This window comes from Phyllobates terribilis, unplaced genomic scaffold (genome assembly GCF_046119375.1).
Source record: "Phyllobates terribilis strain yellow unplaced genomic scaffold, ASM4611937v1 Scaffold_3__8_contigs__length_932513732, whole genome shotgun sequence".
NCBI classification, from domain to species: domain Eukaryota; kingdom Metazoa; phylum Chordata; class Amphibia; order Anura; family Dendrobatidae; genus Phyllobates; species Phyllobates terribilis.
The window spans coordinates 203,927,195-203,948,238 of NW_027362763.1; the positions used below are offsets into that span (position 1 = coordinate 203,927,195).

A 21,044-nucleotide genomic window follows, 5' to 3' on the forward strand; every position below is an offset into this window, starting at 1 on the left:
GTGGGTCCATTTAAAGTGCTTCAGGTTGTTAACCCGTCTGCGGTTAGGTTGGATGTCCCGACTCCCTACTTCCTGGAAGATTAATCCTGTGTTTCATGTTTCCTTGTTGAAAAAGGCTGATGTATCAGATAGGGATTCCACTGTCACAGTTCCTCCTGTGGTGGAAGACGGCGAATATGAAATTTCTCGTATCTTGAATTCTAGATGGCATAGAGGGAGATTACAGTATCTTGTCTCCTGGAAGGGTTTCGGTCCCGAAGATAACTCCTGGGTAAGGGCGGATGATGTCTCTGCTCCTAGGCTTGTTAGAGCTTTCCACAGGAGGTTTCTGGATAGGCCTGGGCCTGGAGGATCCGGAGGATCCTCATAAAAGAGGGGGTACTGTTAGAACCCTCCTGTTTGTTTTTTCCATCTTGTGTTTTGCGGTCACATGACCACCTGCCTTTATATTCCAGCTCCGCCCTTCTGGCTGTGCTGGACTTCAGTGTTTGTCTGTTTTTCTAGCCAGGTGCTTTTGTGCATATCTCTGTCAGTTCGCTTGGTCCTTCTGGGACCTCTAGTACCTTTTTGTCAGTTTGTCTTTTTGTGTTCTGCAACAACGTCTCTGTTTAGGAGGTGTCCCATTTTTTGTTCCAGTCCTTAGTTCTTTTAGGGACCACTCCCCTTTTGCTATAGGTCTTCGTTCAGACTAGCCAAGGACTAAGGCGGGTCTGTTCGCTAGGAACAGGCAGCCCCTACATCGTAGCGATTCAGTTTAGTCTTAAAGGTCCTAAAGGTATAATCCCCAAGCAAGATGAGGATCACAGTTGGTTCCTAGAGAGAGAGGGATCATGGAAGGATCAGGAAGATATTTGCAAGGCCAAATGCAGCGATCTTCTACAGCCGTACCCCGTATGACTGTCTGTTAAACCTGACACACCCATGACAATATGAGAACACCAATACTATTTCAGACCTCTGTTAGTTGGGGGCCCTGTTGGAGATTTTAAGTTACGCCACTGCCAGTATGCTTCGGTATAGCTCTTTTTCGGCTGTGGAGAAATGCATAGTAGACAACGCTATTTCATATAATTTGATATAAAAAAAGGAGTCCAGTGTAAGAACTGTGGCACTTCAAACAATATCATAATCAAAAAATTCTGCATATAAATCTTAATTCAGAGTAAAGAAGAGATCCATAAATGTTAAAACTGTAATTTGTATTGATCAATATATTTGAAACTTAATAAACAAAAAGTAGAAACATAGTGGCCAGTAAGGTGACACCCTCCTATCACTGAATCATTATCTATATTTATTTATTTGTATTTATTTATTTTACTCACTTATATAGCGCAATTAATTCCACAGTGCTGTCCCCATTGAGGCTCACAATCTAAATTCCCTATCAGTATGTCTTTGGGGTGTGGGAGGAAACCGGAGAACCCGCAGAAAACCCATGGGAGAACATACAAACTCCTTGCAGATGTTGTCCTTGGTGGGATTGAACCCAGGACCCTGGCGCTGCAAGGCTGCAGTGCTAACCACTGAGCCACCATGCTGCCCCTATATAAACACAATACTCAAGTATAACACATAGGTGAAATTTTTTCCTTCATAACATTAATCGTTGACACCCCCGGAAGAAGTTAGTGAGCGAAATACGTGTCGGGGTGAGCGGGACAGCGTCCTTATCCTGGATCATCAGTATTCCTGGTTCACCACCTCTTACAAGGTATAGACTATCTCCCAAACACCTTTACATGTTATTGCAATATGGGATGTTATGCACATAATGTATATAATCTTTATGTAGGGCAATTTTACAGCTCAATTTAGGTCATACATACAGCTTCTCACAAAATTTGAATACTATCAAAAAGTTAATTTCTTTCAGTTCTTCAATACAATAAGTGAAACTCATATATTATATAGAGTCATTACAAACAGAGTGATCTATTTCAAGTGTTTATTTCTGTTAATGTTGATGATTATGGCTTACAGCCAATGAAAACACAAAAGTCATTATCTCAGTAAATTAGAATGCTTTATAACAACAGCTTGAAAAATGCTTTTAAAATCCAAAATGTATGTTCAGTAAATGCACTCAATACTTGGCCAGGGCTCCTTTTGCATCAATTACTGCATCAATGCGGCGTGGCATGGAGGTGATCAGCCTGTGGCACTGCTGAGGTGTTATGGAAGCCCAGGTTTGATAGCAGCCTTCAGCTCGTCTGCATTGTTGGGTCTGGTGTCTCTCATCTTCCTCTTGACAATATCCCAAATATTCTCTATGGGGTTAAGGTCAGGCGAGTTTGCTGCCAATCAAGCACAGTGATGCTGTTGTCTTTAAACCAGGTATTGGTACTTTTGGCAGTGTGGACAGGTGCCAAGTCCTGCTGGAGAATGAAATATCCATCTCCAAAAAGCTTGTCAGCAGAGGGAAGCATGAAGTGCTCTAAAATTTCCTGGTAGACGGCTGCGCTGACTTTGGTCTTGATAAAACACAGTGGACCTACACCAGCAGATGACATGGCTCCCCAAACCATCACTGATTGTGGAAACTTCACACTAGACCTCAAGCAGCTTGGATTGTGGCCTCTCCACTCTTCCTCCAGACTCTGGGACCTTGATTTCCAAATGAAATGCAACATTTATCTTTCATCTGAAAGCAACACCTTGGACCACTGAGCAGCAGTCCAGGTCTTTTTCTCCTAGGCCCAGGTAAGACGCTTCTGGCGTTGTCTATTGGTCATGAGTGGCTTGACACAAGGAATGTGACACTTGTAGCCCATGTCCTGGATACGTCTGTGTGTGGTGGCTCTTGAAGCAATGACTCCAGCAGAGGTCCACTCCTTGTGAATCTCCCCCAAATTTTTGAATGGTCTTTTCTTAACAATCCTTTCAAGGCTGCGGTTATCCCGGGTGCTTGTGCATCTTTTTCCACCACACTTTTTCCTGCCACTCAACTTTCCATTAATATGCTTGGATACAGCGCTCTGTGAACAGCCAGCTTCTTTAGCAATGACCTTTTGTGGCTTACCCTCCTTGTGGTGTGTGTCAATGACTGCATTCTGGACATCTGTCAAGTCAGCAGTCTTCCCCATGATTGTGGAGCCTACTGAAACAGACTAAGTGACTTTTTTTAAACGCTTAGGAAGCCTTTGCAGGTGTTTTTTGTTAATTATTCTAATTTACTGAGATAATGACTTTTGTGTTTTCATTGGCTGTAAGCCTTAATCTTCAACGTTAACAGAAATATACACTTGAAATAGATCACTCTGTTTGTAATGACTATATAATATGAGTTTCACTTTTTGTATTCAAGAACTGAAATATATTAACTTTTTGATGATATTCTAATTTTGTGAGAAGCACCTGTATGTTATATCCTATTAGCAGGTTATAATTTTGGGAAGATGCTGCCTGTTCAGTAGATGTTTGATATAGGGTTGTTGGTGTCAGCTATTAATGTTATTAAGGAAAAGGTTTCACCTTTGTGTTATACTTGAGTATTGTATTTATATAGACATTGATTTAGTGATAGGACGGTGTCCCCTTACTGGGCACTCTGTTTCTACTTTTTATTTTTTTATTTATTGAGTTTTAAATATATTGATCAATAAAAATGACAGTTTTAACATTTATGGATCTCTTCTTTACTCTGAATTTAGATTGATATGCAGAGTTTGTGGATTATGATATTTCATATAATTGTATATAGTGAAAAAGCATATACCACATCGTATGTTTTTTTTTTTTTCGTTTTCAATGGAAATCTATAGACAATATTTTCTCCTGTGTACAGAGGGATATTTTCCAATTTTTCAGCCTTCAACCGGAGATTGCTACCCAACTATACTTATGACAAGTCAAAAAGGGGGGAAGGGGAGAAGGGGAAAAAAGGTGTGGCTATATAAAAAAAAGGTGTGGATATATAATCATTTAAAATTCATATGCTTTATTAAATTATTAAAATAGATAATATGTGGGTGCAAATTACTCATGCATCCACAGATGCATATAGGGTAACCATCCTATTATTATTATAGACAGTATCCACTAATAAATTTGGTTAAACTGTGTGTTGGATTCAAATTGGGAATGCCAATCCCTTAATTAGTTGGGCTATAGCTGTATATTGTACATGGAGTTCCCATTGGATAGATATTAGAATTTGTCCCCATTAATAATCATATCATAGCAAGTGATCGCCGCGACATAGCTCATAGGTGAGACACCCAATTGTTAGACTTGAGCCACTGTCAATCCTCACCCCAGGTAAGTTTATTGTGTGATTATAGTTGCAGACGAGGTGCTTAGTGATGTATGTCGATGCGATAGCAGACTGTACAGTGCAAATACGCTGCTGCACATATCATGTGTCAGCCTGCCAAGCCGGCACAGCTGATCCCCGCCGGTGAGAGATGATCACCTTGCTGCTAAGCATCAAGCTGTCAGTGATGTAGTATCGTGGTGAGGGGTAGTCCGTGTAGAGCGGACAACTCCTTGCACCTCTGATCCCGCTGCCTTCACATGCGGTCGGCGTGCCCGTCTCACGCAGCTGATCACTGGAGCTTTTAGCACTCCGGCGGCTCTGCTTAGAGGCACCATGGCTGCGTACACTATCTTAGGGCTATTCCATAATTCCCTCCTAACACTCCCGTTAAAGCACAGAATAGAGTTCCTGACGCGCGTTTTGCCGGTATACCGGCTTTTTCTAAGGGCCAAATACCTATGACAAGGCCTTTAAAGTTTTGTGTCCACAGCTCATTTATAGACCAATCTCTCTTCATGGTAACAGACTGTGGTCGGTTGCTCTAATGTGCGTTGCTTCTTGCTAAATGTATGGAATTAAACTGTACACTGCTTTATAATGAGAAACAAATTGGTCTGTAAAGGAGCTGTAGACACAAAACTGTAGGATCCTTTTAGTTATAACGTTACTATTTATTTTAGATGCTTTTGAGCAATACAAATCAATTGACTTTGATTTGTTTATTTTTTTCAGCCTCTGTTTGCTGGACTTTGCGCCCTTGTCGCAATGGGGGCAGATGCATTGATGACTGTGTCACTGGGAACCCTTCATACACATGTTCCTGTCTAAGCGGCTTCACCGGAAAACACTGCCAGATCGGTAACAGATGTCACCGTCTAGATTTTTTGATAATATTTTGTCATTTATGACGCTCACTACAAGATGAAACATAACTGTATAATAAATCTACAAAAAAGACTGTACATATCTTCCACATTCTTATCGGTATGTCCAATCTGTCTTGCAGATATGGGAAGGTGCTTCTCCCAGCCATGTCAGAATGGTGGCACTTGTGTGGAGAAACCCAGATCCTTCACTTGTATATGTTCCACAGACTTTACTGGACCATTGTGCGAGACCGGTAATTCAGAACTGGTTCTTTAGTTAAAGGCATGTTCCACACTGTATCTTAGAGCTGTTACCTTTCTATATATCCTTTCTATGTTTTACCCTTTGTAGTAGTGATTTCCGTATACTTCTGACATTAAAGGGATTTATGGCAGTTTAGTTCCTGCCTGTTGTTTTTATCCTAGAGGTATCGCCCTGCACTGGCAAACAATGCTGGAATGGAGGAGTCTGCCATGTTTACAATAGGATTGCAGTGTGCCAATGTCACCCAAGATATACAGGCGAACTGTGTGAGACAGGTAAGCAAAGTGAAGCGGTCAGTGAGGAATGATACATTGTTACCATAAAACATGATAGACAGCAACTTGGGAGGGTCCATGTTGGGGTAACTGGCGCTGTTGCATAATGGTTTGCGCTATTCTAATATTTAGCCGTAATGGCTTTATTTTGTATAAATCTTTAAAAGATGCAAAATCCTTCTTGTAGAATGTAACATATCATGTATGTTTAATAAAAAAAGATCTTAGATCAGATTTTCATTAGAATTTGGTCAAAGTGTCACTTTTTACCATCCATGTTTCATAAGTTGTTTTTTTTGGGGGGGGGTACTAAAAGTTTTTTCAATCTTCTATCAAACATGAAACAGATTTTTTTTCAAGCACCCATAGACTTGCATTGGTGAGTTTATTCCATGACTCGGATCAAAAAGGACGTCTCCGTGTTTTATTGCAGACCACTCAATCTACAAAAAAACGTCCTTACAGACTATAAGGCCACGTGCAAACATTCAGTATTTGATCAGTATTTCACCTCAGTATTTGTAGCCAAAACCAGGAGTGGGTGATAAATACAGAAGTGGTGACGGGTTTCTATTATACTTTTCCTCTGATTGTTCCACTCCTGGTTTTGGCTTATAAATACTGATGTAAAATACTGACCAAATACTGAACATGTGTACGTGGTCTCATGGGTAGGAGTTCTATCCTTGCAAAACACAGGTAGAACTGTTATGTGAAAAGCTGATTTCTGAATGAGCCTTAAGGGTATGTGCACATGCAAAAAATGAACATAATACACAGCAAGGCAAGCACGGCTTTTATTACTTCTTTTAACTGCTTCACGGATCAGAAACTGGGAAACGATTAAAAGAAGTAGTTTGTACAATGTCCTGGCGGCTTCTGCTATAATGCTGCTCTCTAGTTATAGTTCAAATTGTAGATTAAAAGACGCCTCAAAAGCGACCAGCAGACCGCCAGTGAGGACGTTTTAATCTAGAAAATATCAGCGGGTCACCAGTGGAAATAAGTAGTGTGCACATACCCTAAAGTTGTGCCCTGTGTATAAATGTCTAATTCTGCCAGAGCAAAATAGACAAATGCCAATATTTGTGAAAGATAAAATCTCATTCATAAACTCCTTCGCTAATGATGTTTTCAGAGATCAGACCCTGCTCTTCTTTTCCTTGTCGAAATGGAGGAATTTGTGAAGATTTTGGGACAACCTACCGCTGTCGATGCAGTTCAGGATTCACAGGGGCGAATTGTGAAAGAGGTAAGCCTGCAGTACTTGGCGTACACGTACAAGTATCATAATTGCCTATGGCAAATCCTGCAAGTATTTACCAGAGGACCGGCAACTGAAATTGAAGGTTTATACACACGTGGTCAGAATTGTTGGTACCCCTCGTTTAATGAAAGAAAAACCCACAATGGTCACAGAAATAACTTGAATCTGACAAAAGTAATAATAAATTGAAAATCTTTGAAAATGAACAAATGAAAGTCAGACATTGCTTTTCAACCCTGCTTCCAGAGAATTTTAAAAAAAATTAAACTCATGAAATAGGCCTGGACAGAAATGATGGTACTCTTAACTTAATATTTTGTTGAACAACCTTTTGAGGCAATCACTGCAATCAAACGATTCCTCTAACTGTCAATGAGACTTCTGCACCTCTCGACAGGTATTTTGGCCCACTCCTCATGAGCAAACTGCTCCAGTTGTCTCGTGTTTGAAGGTTGCCTTTTCCGGGCGGCACGTTCCAGCTCTTTTCAAAGATGCTCAATAGGATTTAGGTCAGGGCTCATAGAAGGCTCCTTCAGAATAGTCCAATGTTTTCCTCTTAGTCATTCTTAGGTGTTTTTAGCTGTGTGTTTTGGGTCATTATCCTGTTGCAAGACCTATGACCTGCGACTGAGACCAAGCTTTCTGACACTGGGCAGCACATTTCTCTCTAGAATCCCTTGATAGTCTTGAGATTTCATTGTACCCTGCACAGATTCAAGACACCCTGTGCCAGATGCAGCAAAGCAGCCCCAGAACATAACAGAGCCTCCTCCATGTTTCACAGTAGGGACAGTGTCCTTTTCTTGATAATGCTTCATTTTTCCGTCTGTGAACATAGAGCTGATGTGCCTTGCCAAAAACTTCAATCTTTGCCTCATCTGTCCATAGGACATTCTCCCAGAAGCTTTGTGACTTGTCAACATGTAGTTTGGCAAATTCCAGTCTGGCTTTTTATGATTTTTTTTCAACAATGGTGTTCTCCTTGGTCGTCTCCCATGAAGTCCACTTTGGATCAAACAACGACGGATGGTGCGATCTGACACTGATGTTCCTTGAGCTTGAAGTTCACCTTTAATCTCTTTAGAAGTTATCCTGGGCTCTTTTGTTACCGTTCGTATTATCCGTCTCTTTGATTTGTCATCAATTTTCCTCCTGCGGCCACGTCCAGGGAAGTTGGCTACAGTCCCATGGATCTTACATTTCTGAATAATATGTTCATCTGTAGTCACAGGATCATCAAGCTGCTTAGAGATGGTCTTATAACCTTTACCTTTAACATGCTTGTCTATAATTTTCTTTCTAATCTCCTGAGACAACTCTTTCCTTTGCTTCCTCTGGTCCATGTTGAGTGTGGTACACACCATGTTACCAAACAGCACAGTGAGTATCTGTAGCCCTATATACAGGCCCACTGACTGATTATAAGATTGTAGACACCTGTGATGCTAATTAGTGGACACAACTTGATTTAACATGTCCCTTTTGCCACATTATTTTCAGGGGTACCATCATTTCTGTCCAGGCCTATGTCATGAGTTTAATTTTTTTTTTAATTCTGTGGAAGCAGGGGTGAAAAGCAATGTCTGACTTTCATTTGTTCATTTTCATAGATTTTAAATGTATTATTACTCTTATCAGATTCAAGCTATTTCTGTGACCATTGTGGGTTTTTCTTTCATTAAACGAGGGGTACCAACAATTTTGACCACGTGTGTACATGGATTTCTGGTGTGGATGTTCATTGCATGAGTCTTACCGATCTACACGAGGATTATTTGCATTCAGTGAGGCTAATGTGCGGATTTTTATTGTGGCTAATTTTATGCTATATATGTAAATTGTTAAGAATAAAAAAAATACCTGTCTATTTAACCCGTTAGATGTCACTGCTGATAGGGGCTGTGGCATCCATGTTGTTAGAGAAAAGGAGGGTGACTTTTTTTGGCATTCATTTTGTTTCCCTGCAATGCGTTTGCAGTGATTATGGTAGTCAGTGGGCCTTATTAGCGCTCTGAGGTCTGACATCTTTGTGGTTCGTTATGCCCTTTCATAGGATAATGCTAATAGGAGAATACACTGCATTACATAAGTATTACCATGTATTGTACAAGCATTCAGTTGATCGTTGTTCAAGTTTTCTAGAGGGACTAAAAAAATTAAAAAAACTATTCAAAAATCTCCAAAGTATGCAAAACATTGAAAGTTGTAAAAAAAAATTTTTTTTTTTCTTTTTATTTCTTAAAAATAGATTCAATAAAAAATAAATAGAATTGATTTTGCCACATATGTAACAATCTGAACTAAAATATCTTGTGATGAATCCAAAGTGCTAAATTCATAAATCAAATAGAAGTTATTTTGTAAAGCAAAGAAAAACTATGTAAAATTGGAATCGCTGTATAAAAAAGTTGAAATGTCATTTTTTTTCACACAGTATATGAAATAAAAATAGAACCCAAAATGCCCAGAGTTGCAGGATTTCATTTTTTCACATGAAAAATGCAGATTATTGATGTGAAATCTGTAGTGTACATCCTGTGAATTTTTATGTTTTTTTTTTCATGCATTTATCTGAATGGGCTAAAACACATCAAAAACACTGAAATAATTGGCATGCTGCAGTTGAAAAAATAAAATACACATCGCAGCTCAAAAGATGCAAGGGAGGAAAAAAAGCATCAAAACCGCTAGATGTGAACAGTATTCTAGCACAAAACTTTTGTGGCAAACAGAGTGAGGCCCCTTCACACGTCCATGTAGTGCTGGTATCGGTAAAACTGGTACCAGTGTCATTAATGTTTTGCATCCGTGTGTCATCAGTGTGTCATCTGTGTGCCATTCATACACCATCCATGTGCAATCAGTGTTTTTCTGGTATGGCTTAAGAAAAATCAATTCCAAAGCTTCTCCTAGACTTTGCAATGTTAAACAGTACAGCACACAGAGGGTACATGGATGACACAATAATGGCATCCGTGTGCTGTTTGTCTTTTACACGGACCCATAGACTTGTATAGGCCCTTGTCATTCGTGCTGCAAGTAAAAAATGGACATGTCTCCGTGTGGCTTACACAGACACATATATATTATAATGGGTACGTGTGTATACATGAAAAAAAGGATGCCACACGTACCTGATACACAGATTAAGGCCTCATTCACACGTCAGTATTTTTGATCAGTATTTCATCAGTATTTGTATGCTAAAACCAGCAGTGTCCACTCTTGGCTTTGGCAATCAAACACTGATGCAAAAATACGGATGTGTGAATGAGGCCTTACCCGGCTGCATGGCATACTTGACCCTTTGGATGTGGTTAAGAACAGTTGTAATTTTTGACAAGTAAATTATTGGCGTGTGCCAGTTTTTGGTGCAAATTAAATGCATAAAGTAAACCAGCTAAGGCCTCATCAAGACGTCCGTTGTTCTCGTACAAGTGTTATCCATGTTTTTCACAGATAGCACTCGTACCTAGCAAAGTCCATGGGGCTGTTCACATGTTCATGATTTTTTACCGACCTAGTGGTCCATGCAAAATTGAGGAGACATGTACAATATTGATCCGAATGTTGGATCAAAATCTGCATTGCAAGTCTATAGGTCTGAGAAAAAATCGGAGAACACTCTGATGTCAATCGAGTGCTGTCCGTTTTTCATGGACTGATAGGAGTAGCTGGAGAAACCTTTTTTTTTTCTCATCCGAGAAAAGCAAATTAAACTTGGACCAAACTCTGTTGACATGTTTCTGAAACTCGTATGAAACTCAAATAAAAAATACCGATGAAACTCGGTCTGTTTTTCTTGATTGATTGTGAAAAAAATTGGTGTCTGAATGAGGCCAAGGAGTTTCCATAGGTGAGAGAAAGTCTCTAGCTTCTAGCAATATGCGCCAAATCAGTGAATATCTCTGTGATACATTTGGCGCATCTTCAGACTGCCTGTACTACTGTTTACACTGTTTAACTATTAGACAGCATTAGTAAATGTGATAGCTGGATGGCGGTACAATGGGATTGTTAGGCTATATTCACACTAGGCGTTTTTTCAGCGTTTTTCTTTTAATGTGTTTTTTTTTTTTGCAAATTTTCAGTTGCCTTTTACAGTACAAGCAAAGTCTGAGATCAGTATTTTGTGCTTTGCATGTTTTTTTGCACAATAGAGCATGTCACTTCTTTCAGCGTTTTTTCAGTGTTTTTGTCACTGCTAATTACTTTCAAGGGGCAAAAAACACTGAAAAAAAACGCTGCAAAAATGCAGGTATCAGATTTTGATGCGTTTTTGTGCCAAAACCTGATGAAGTTGAATAGGTAATCTTTTTTTTCACTGATATCAGCATGCATAAAGAGACAGATGGACATTGAAAAAAACGCAGCTAAAAAACACAGCGAAAACGCCAATCAAAACCTGCTTTTTGGAGGCAGAAACTTTACTGCCAAGAGATTAGGTTTTGCTGCAGAAAAAAAATGGTGAAAAAGCCCCTTATCCTGTTTTCCTGACTCCTAAATGGCAATCCTGATTGGTTATGCAGCATTAAGTCCCCTGCCTCCATATTGGTGCATAAGTAGACAAATATGCTGTTTAGGCCGAGTGATGACCACTATAGGCGTTTTATATATGTGATTCTTGTATTTCTCCCTTCCCAGAAATCAGACCTTGCTCTTCTGGACCCTGTATGAATGGAGGGAGCTGTATAGAGTTGGGGCTGAGTTACACTTGTTTTTGCTCATCAAGGTTTACTGGAAAATTCTGTGAGAATGGTAAGTAGCTATGAATTAACAGTATGTTTGCATTATAGTACAAAAAAAGTATTTCTGCCCCACTAACAATGTTATCAATGCCTCTGTCCCCAGAGATCCGACCGTGCTCTTCATCTCCATGTATGAATGGGGCAACCTGTGAAGATCTAGGGAATACCTACTCTTGCCTCTGTGCAATGGGATTTACTGGTCTGAACTGCGAGACAGGTGAGTAACGGGAGGAAATTTAGCGGTGGTGTGAGATAATGATTCAGTGGTCCTGATCTGCTTTGAATCTCCATTCATTGATGCTAATGTTCTTCTGTTCAATGCAATCTACAATAGTATAGACGTCAGCAGTTAATAAATAATTGCATCTCTAGTACGAGCTCCTTCACACTTCAGTTCTTTTCACGTATGAGAAAAACCAAGAACAGATTTTATCAGTGATTTTCATCAGTTTGGTTTGATTTGTATCAGTTTTTCTTGTATGTGAAAAAGAAAAGTTTCTCCACCTTCTCCTACTAAACAGCGCATTGAAATTAAACCATACTCAGCTGGTATCTGCGTGCTGTCCAGTTTCTTTTTTCACAGACCTAAAGACTTGCATTGCCAAGATCGGACATGTCTTTTCGATTTTGCGTGGAATGACTGTTCTGCAAAAAAAATCCCAGATGTGTGAATGGCCCCATTCACTGTTATAAATATGAATGTTATCCATGAAAATCACTGATAGACCTCTCACAAGAAACGTTGATGTGTGAATGAGACCGAACGTTTTTTTCTATATACACGTCTGTATATACTTTTTTTCTATATATCCGCAAAATGCATTATCCTTGAATCAGGCGTTTTAATTGCGACTACTTATTTATGTTAAGGTTCAGCACTTTGGATAATTTTGTAACTTTTTTACACCATTCTTCTGCTATTTCTTTTCTCCTACCAGAGCTGAAGCCCTGCTCTCCTTCCCCATGTCTTAATGGTGGCCTGTGTGAAAATGTAGGCTCTAGTTACAGCTGCTTGTGTCTGCAGAGATTCACTGGAAGAAGATGTGAGACAGGTGATGCACGCACTGATTAGCTGTCACTGTCACTTAGGCCTAAGGGTGCGACCACACAGTATGATGGGGCAATGACTGCACAATTTTATAATCACATGGCCGTTGGCTGCCACGGGCATGTGAAGTTTCGGTTTTTGGAGAGCAATGCCTCATTCAGACATTCATGTGTTTTGGTTTTTTTGTGTATATAAATGGACTGATTTTCACCACTGTGCTGGATACACTTTAGGTCTCTGTGTCCATTTCTACCATCAGTGTGGCATCCTTTTTTCTTATATACAGAAAAAAAAATACATACGTCTTCCGAGCTTCTCCTACCTATTAAACAGTAAAAAACTGACAGTACTTGAATGACACATCTCAGATGGCATCCAAGTGTTATTCATTTTTCTTCTTGGACCCATTCACTTAAGTGGGAGAGTTTGATCTGCAAAATGGATCAAAACTGGACTTATCTCCATTTTTTTGTAGACAATCAGTGAACAAGTCCATAGACTATAATTAGTCAGGTAAAATGCGAGTGACGTAAGGGTTCCTTATACAATACACTTCAATACTTTAAAAACGTAATACATTGTCTGGTTGCTGACTTCCTTTGAAGCCCAGCTATAGGCAAGGTAGTGGACACTGACATCTAAGTGGTTAAACAGCTGCGATCACAACTAGCTCCAGTTGCTGGTATCAGGGGCTACATTTGTCGTGTATCATACAGGCTTGGTCCTGAGCATAATCCATATACCCCTTACACCGATATGACATATATTTACATTACATGGTTGCATATAAATATGACATGGGTAGCACTCACGCAGTCCCACATAAGGACACTGCCACCACCATGTTTCACTGTAGGCTCCATGCATTTACAAAAATGCATGGTGCCTACAGTGAGACATGGTGGCAATGTCCTTGTGTGGAGCTGCATGAGCGCTGCTGGTGTTGGGCAGCTACATTTCTTTGATGGTATTATGAGCTCACAGATGTACTGCTCTATATTAAAACAGAAGATACTAGAATCACTCCGTGCCATTGGTTGATGTGCACTTTTCTATCATGACAATATTCTGGTGTTCAGTAAGCTATTGAATAACATTTTACTTTTGCAAAGGGGGTTTTGTGTGAAATTTATTTCCAATTTGCCTTTTTTTCCCAGTTTTTTTGTGCTCCAATACACACAAAGGAAATAAACATGTGAAAAACAAAACGTGTAATTGCAATAATTTTCTAGGAGAAATACTTCATTTTCTGGAACAATTTCAAGGGTGCCAACACTTTCCGCCATGATTGTATATATACAGTGCTCAATATAAATCAGTAAACCCCTTTGAAAAGTATGGTTTTTTTTTGTTTAAACTCATTTTATTGAAGATTATTCAACATAACAAGGTTACATCATAGAGCAGAAAAGTAAGATTTTAATTAATATCCCATAGAACACAGGAACAATTTCCAAACTTTTGACAAAACTGAGTTTGATAGAATATTTTTTTTCACCCATAATATGAAAGTAAGGTTAATTGTTTTACTTTCATTGCAAAATCTTCAGTTTTACTCAAATTACTTGCAGACTGTGAGCCTCGCGGGCAGGGTCCTCTCTCCTCCTGTACCAGTCGCCGTTGCGTTTTTGTTCAAGGTTATTGTTCTTGTTTTTGCTATGTATACCCCCTTTTTCACATGTAAAGCGCCATGGAAAAAATGGTGCTATAATAATAATAAATAGTAATAATAAATTACTTGATGCAAAAATAAGTACACTGCAGATCAAAAACCACTACATCTAGTATTTTGTATGACCTCCATGATTTTTAAGGACAGCATCAAGTTTTCTAGGTATGGAATGAACAAGTTGACGGCATATTGCAACATATGTCTTTTTCCATTCTTCAAGAACGACTTCTTTTAGAGCCTGGATGCTGGATGGAGAGTGATGACAACTTGTCTCTTCACAATTCCCTATAGGTGTTCGCTTGAGTTCAGATCAGGAGACACTTGGCCGCTGAATTACTTTCACACTGTTCGTCTTTAGAAATGCAATGGTGGCCTTAGATGTGTGTTTTGGATTATTGTAATGTTGGAAAAGTTAACGATTACCAAGGATACGGAGTGATGGTAACATCTTATCATTCAATATAGAGCAGAACATCTGTGAATTCATGATACCATCAATGAAATGTAGCTCTACAACACAGCCAGCACTCATGCAACCATCATGTTTTGCCATGCATTTTTCTTTGCACTCCTCACTTTTGCGATACCAGGAAAATTTGTTAATAAAATTATCTTTGGAGGTGTACAAAATAATAAATCTTGTTTGCAATCAATGGCTCACATTTTTCAGAGCATTTTGTAATATGGTATCCCATAGACAGTTGTTGATTCTGAAAGTAAACTAAAGGTTTTGTGACCAATCTGTTGGGGTCTTGTGTGTGTTTTAAGATACATTGCTCTCCCTAGAAGGAGCTGTGATATCTCCTGGTCAGGATGGGGAATGTTCAACATGTACATGTAAAGCAACAATATAGAGAAATTTGGAAATCTATTATAACTCCAAATGACTGAAATTACAGCTAAACTGCTAAATCAGAAGTATTAGATATCAATGTTAGAAGCTAGCTGAACTTGGTGTGTTGAGGCCGGTTCAACACTCAATGACCGAGTAGTGCACAATGACAAGTTGCATCTCCTCTCTTTCCTTCTTTTCTATTTCTTATATTTTCTTTCACTGTATCTTTCTCACTCTCCTTTATTTCTTTTTCTTTATTTCTTTTTTCATTCTCTGTTTAGTTTTTTTATTTTCTTTATAAAATAATTTATGAAAGTAAAGTGAGAATGCCACCGACGGGACACACCACCCAATCCCCCTTGTCAGTTGTCATAAGCAGTAAAAATACAGACATAATTGACCTATAGGTGACCCATAATTGACCAATAGTAGATAACACAAAACATTACTCATAATGACAATCAGAGATGACAGTACAAGAGCAATAATGTTTGTCTTGGGAGGATATCCTCCCATCCAGCAGTTGGTCCTGCGCCTTATATTATGATGGACCCTACTAGATGGAGCAAGCTGAAGAAAGAGAGTAGGAAGAGAGAAAGAGAAAAGGGAGGAAGAAGGGGAAATGTGGGGAAAAAGAGAAGAATTAAAAGAAAGAACCTCATGAATTCAGAGCGAGTCCAGAGGAGCTCTCCTGTGAAGATCCTAGTTTAATATCTGAAAGGAGTAACTTCACAAATTCCCGGGAACATTGGAAGTCCAGGTTTTGATGAATTGATCTTGTCTATTGTAGAGACGAAGTTAAGACCTTCCATAAGCATTAGGACATTACCTTCGACATCCAGAGATATACCTGGTGGGTTCACCTTTTTCCAAAGCAGAGGAATCAGAAATTTGTGGAGCTAATACCTGAAATCTCAGGAGCGAGTGTCCTGAGGCCCCACTATCAGTATTCGGTCAGTATTTTTTCTCAGGAGTGGGAGCCCAAACCAGAAGTGGGTGATAAATGCAGAATTGGTGACTTGTTTCTATTATATCTTTTCTCTGATTGTTCCCCACCTGGTTTTGGCTCCTACTACTGAGAAAAAATACTGACCAAATACTGACCAAACACTGATAGTGGGGCCGTGGCCATAGAAGTTTTACAATGATTGATGCCCAACAGCTCCGGATCTACCTACGCCCCTTTCCTTGAAACTTGCCTTGATTAAAATTTTAAAACTTTCCTAGTGTTATTTCTAGCCTACCTGGCAAGCATAAAGCCAGCCTTTTCTGGGTGAATGATAGAGAGCCTATCTGGACACCAGAAATTTTAGTAAAAAGGTTAAGGTCCACATTAAGAAGAGAGAGAGAACAGTAGCTGGAGCATTGGGAAGGACCTTTTTTCGCCCTGTGTCTTTCATTCTTTCTTTGTCTCTTTCTTTCTCTCTTTCATTCTTTCGCTCTTGCTCTCTTTCTTTCATTCCCTCTTTCTCTCCATCTTTCATTCGTTCTCTCTCCTTTCATTCCCTGCTTTATTCTATCTCTCTCTTTTTTCATTCCCTTTTTCTTTCCTTCTTTCTTTCTCTCTTTTTTCCTGCTTCCTTAATTTTTTCTCCTTCCATTTTTCTTTAATTTTTTTTCCTATCCTTCTGTATTTTTTTTTCTTTAATTGGTATTGTTTGAAGTTGGTGAATATTGATATTTTTAATGTGTTAATATATACAGTGTATGTATATATATGTGTGTATGTATGTATGTATGTATGTATGTATGTGTATATATATATATATATATATATATATACATATATACACGGCTCAAAAAAATAAAGGGTACACTTAAACAACAGAATATAACTCCAAGTAAATCAAACTTCTGTGAAATCAAACTGTCCACTTAGGAAGCAACACTGATTGACAATCAATTTCACATGCTGTTGTGCAAATGGAATAGACACTAGATGGAAATTATTGGCAATTATCAAGACACACTCAATAAAGGAGTGGTCCTGCAGGTCAGGACCACAGACTACATCTCAGTACCAATGCTTTCTGGCTGATGTTTTGGTCACTTTTGAATGTTGGTTGTGCTTTCACACTCTTGGTAGCATAAGACGGACTCTACAACCCACAGAAGTTGCTCAGGTAGTGCTGCTCATCCAGGATGGCACATCAATGCGAGCTGTGGCAAGAAGGTTTGCTGTGTCTGTCAGCGTAGTGTCCAGAGGCTGGAGGCGCTACCAGGAGACTGGCCAGTACACCAGGAAACGTGGAGGGGGCCGTTGGAGGGCAACAACCCAGCAGCAGGATCGCTACCTCCGCCTTTGTGCAAGGAGGAACAGGAGGAGCACTGCCAGAGCCCTGCAAAATGACCTCCAGCAGGCCATAAATTTGCATGTGTCTGCACAAACGGTTAGAAACCGACTCCATGAGGGTGGTATAAGGGCCCGACGTCCACAGATGGGGGTTGTGCTCAGAGCACAACACCGTGCAGGACGCTTTGCATTTGCCACAGAACACTGGGATTGGCAAAGTCGCCACTGGCACCCTGTGCTCTTCACAGAGGAAAGCAGGTTCACACTGAGCACATGTGACAGACGTGACAGAGTCTGGAGACGCCGTGGAGAGCGATCTGCTGCCTGCAACATCCTTCAGCATGACCGGTTTGGCAGTGGGTCAGTAATGGTGTGGGGTGGCATTTCTTTGGAGGGCCGAATCGCCCTCCATGTGCTCGCCAGAGATAGTCTGACTGCCATTAGGTACCGAGATGAGATCCTCAGACCCCTTGTGAGACCATATGCTGGTGCGGTTGGCCCTGGTTTCCTCCTAATGCAGGACAATGCCAGACCTCATGTGGCTGGATTGTGTCAGCTGTTCCTGCAAGATGAAAGCATTGAAGCTATGGACTGGCCCGCCCGTTCCCCAGACCTGAATCCGATTGAGCACATCTGAGACATCATGTCTCGCTCCATCCACCAACGTCAAGTTGCACCACAGACTGTCCAGGAGTTGGAGGATGCTTTAGTCCACGTCTGGGAGTAGATCCCATAGGAGACCATCCGCAACCTCATCAGGAGAATGCCCAGGCGTTGTAGGGAGGTCATACAGGCACGTGGAGGCCACACACAATACTGAGCCTCATTTTGACTTGTTTTAAGGACATTACATCAAAGTTGGATAAGCATGTAGTGTGTTTTTCCACTTTAATTTTGGGGGTGACTCCAAATCCAGGCCTCCATTGGTTAATAAAGTTGGATCAGCATGTAGTGTGTTTTTCCACTTTAATTTTGGGGGTGACTCCAAATCCAGGCCTCCATTGGTTAATAAATTTGATTTCCATTGATGATTTTTGTGTGATTTTGTTGTCAGCACATTCAACTTTGTACAGAACAAAGTATTCAAAGAGAATATTTCATTCATTCAGATCTAGGATGTGTTATTTGAGTGTTCCCTTTATTTTTTTGAGCAGTGTATATATATTATTATTATTTATTATTATAGCGCCATTTATTCCATGGCGCTTTACATGTGATAGGGATATACATAACAAAAGCATTTACATAATCTTAACAAAACGAGTCAGCGACTGGTACAGGAGGAGCGAGGACCCTGCCCGCGAGGGCTCACAGTCTACAAGGGATGGGTGAGGATACAGTAGGTGGGGGTAGAGGAGGTCATGCAGTAATGTGGTGGAGCGGTGGTTACTGCAGTTTGTAGGCTTGTCGGAAGAGGTAGGTCTTCTGGTTTCTTTTGAAGGCTTCCATGGTAGGCGAGAGTCTGATGTGTTGGGGTAGAGAGTTCCAGAGTAGGGGGGGATGCACGGGAGAAATCTTGTATGCGATTGTGGGAAGAGGAGATAAGAGGGGAGTAGAGAAGGAGATCTTGTGAGGATCGGAGGTTGCGTGCAGGTAAGTACCGGGAGACTAGGTCACAGATGTATGGAGGAGACAGGTTGTGAATGGCTTTGTATGCCGTGGTTAGGGCTTTGAACTGGAGTCTCTGGGCAATGGGGAGCCAGTGAAGGGATTGACAGAGGGGAGAGGCCGGGGAATAGCGGGGGTACAGGTGGATTAGTCGAGCAGCAGAGTTTAGGATAGATTGGAGCGGCGCAAGAGTGTTGGAAGGGAGGCCACAGAGCAGGAAGTTGCAAGGCAGGAGATGATGAGGGGCATGCACTAGTGTTTTTGCAGAGTCTTTGCTGAGGAATGCACGGATCCGGGAGATGTTTTAGAGTTGGAGTTGGCAGGAAGTGGAAAGGGCTTGGATATGTGGTTTGAAGGAGAGATCAGAGTCCAGGGTTACCCCAAGGCAGCGAGCTTGTGGGACTGAGGAGAGTGAACAGCTATTGACGTTGATGGATAGGTCAGATGGGGGATATGAATGAGAGGGTGGAAAGATGATGAACTATGTTTTATCCATGTTGAGTTTTAGAAATCTGGCAGAGAAGAAGGGTGAGATGGCGGACTGACATTGTGGGATTTTGGTTAGTAGGGAGGAGATATCGGGTCCAGAGAGGTAGATCTGTGTGTCATCAGCATAGAGGTGATGCTGAAAGCCGTGAGACTCTTATGAGCTGTCCCAGGCCAAAGGTGTAGATGGAGAAGAGCAGAGGTCCTAGAACTGAACCTTGGGGGACACCGACAGATAGGAGGCGAGATGAGGAGGTGGTGCGTGAGCGGGAGACGCTGAATGTCTTGTCTGTTAAGTATGAGGAGATCCAAGATAGGGCCAAGTCTGTGATGCCAAGAGATGAGAGAATCTGTAGTAAGAGGGAATGGTCCACTGTGTTGAAGGCAGATGACAGGTCCAGAAGGAGGAGGATGGAGTAGTGTCGCTTGGATTTGGCGGTTAGTAGGTCATTGGTGACTTTGGTCAGGGCAGTTTCAGTCGAGTGATGCGGTCGGAAGCCAGATTGCAGGCGGTCCAAGAGGGAACAGGAGGAGAGGTGGGAGGACAGTTCAAGGTGGACATGTTGTTCTATTAGTTTTGAGGCAAAGGGGAGAAGTGATATGGGGCGGTAGCTAGTCAGAGAGGATGGGTCAAGCGAGGGATTTTTGAGGATGGGTGTGATTGCGGCATGTTTGAAACATGAGGGGAAGACACCGGTTGTTAGTGACAGGTTGAAGAGGTGGGTTAGGGTTGGGATGAAGACTGTGGTAAGGTTAGGGATGAGGTGGGATGGGATTGGGTCAAGTTCGCAGGTGGTGAGGTGTGATTTGGAGAGTAAAGAGGAGACTTGACCTTCTGTAATGGTGGAAAAGTGGGGTTTGGAGGAGGAAGGTTGAGTAGATATGAGGAGGGGTTGTGCGGACTTTAGGCAAAAGCTTTATCTGATGTTGTCAATCTTCTGCTTGAAGAATGAGGCAAAGTCTTCGGCTGAGATGAGAGAAGAGGGAAGAGGTGGTGGGGGACGAAGGAGAAAATTGAAAGTGTTAAATAGCTGTTTAGGGTTGTGAGACAGGGAGGATATGAGAGATGAGAAGTAGGTTTGTTTTGCTGTTGTGACTGCGGACTTGAAAATAGTTAGGGATTGTTTGAATGCGATGAAGTGCTCGATGGAGTGAGACCTTTTCCATCTCCGCTCCGCAACCCTGGAGGCCTGTCGCAGTTCTTTAGTAAGTTTGGTGTGCCAGGGTTGCCTGTTGATTGTGGGAGATTTGGTATGTGTGAGAGGGGCGATCAAGCCGAGAGCTGCAGCTTTTGTGGTGTTATATGAAGCGGCAGCAACATCTGCATTGTGTAAGGAATTTATGTCTGTAAGAGGGAGGAGGGATTCAGAGAGTGAGTGTAGGTCAAGGTGTTTGAGGTTTCTGCGAGCGTGTGTAAGTTTGT

At 41.0% G+C, this 21,044-nt stretch overlaps 1 protein-coding gene across 4 annotated transcripts in view; it reads left to right on the forward strand.

Annotated features, from left to right (window-relative positions):
* The window catches only part of SNED1 (sushi, nidogen and EGF like domains 1), a 199,539-nt gene that overhangs the window by 63,374 nt on the left and 115,121 nt on the right, over nt 1-21,044 (forward strand). For 3 of the 4 annotated variants that reach the window (XM_073674536.1, XM_073674535.1, XM_073674537.1), the window contains exons 5-11: nt 4,991-5,116; nt 5,265-5,378; nt 5,551-5,664; nt 6,803-6,916; nt 11,576-11,689; nt 11,783-11,896; nt 12,618-12,731. In XM_073674536.1, coding sequence (XP_073530637.1) covers nt 4,991-5,116; nt 5,265-5,378; nt 5,551-5,664; nt 6,803-6,916; nt 11,576-11,689; nt 11,783-11,896; nt 12,618-12,731 — 810 coding nt within the window. Of the gene's footprint in view, nt 1-4,990; nt 5,117-5,264; nt 5,379-5,550; nt 5,665-6,802; nt 6,917-11,575; nt 11,690-11,782; nt 11,897-12,617; nt 12,732-21,044 lie in introns of those variants that run through there. The other variant, XM_073674538.1, reaches the window with a different exon arrangement.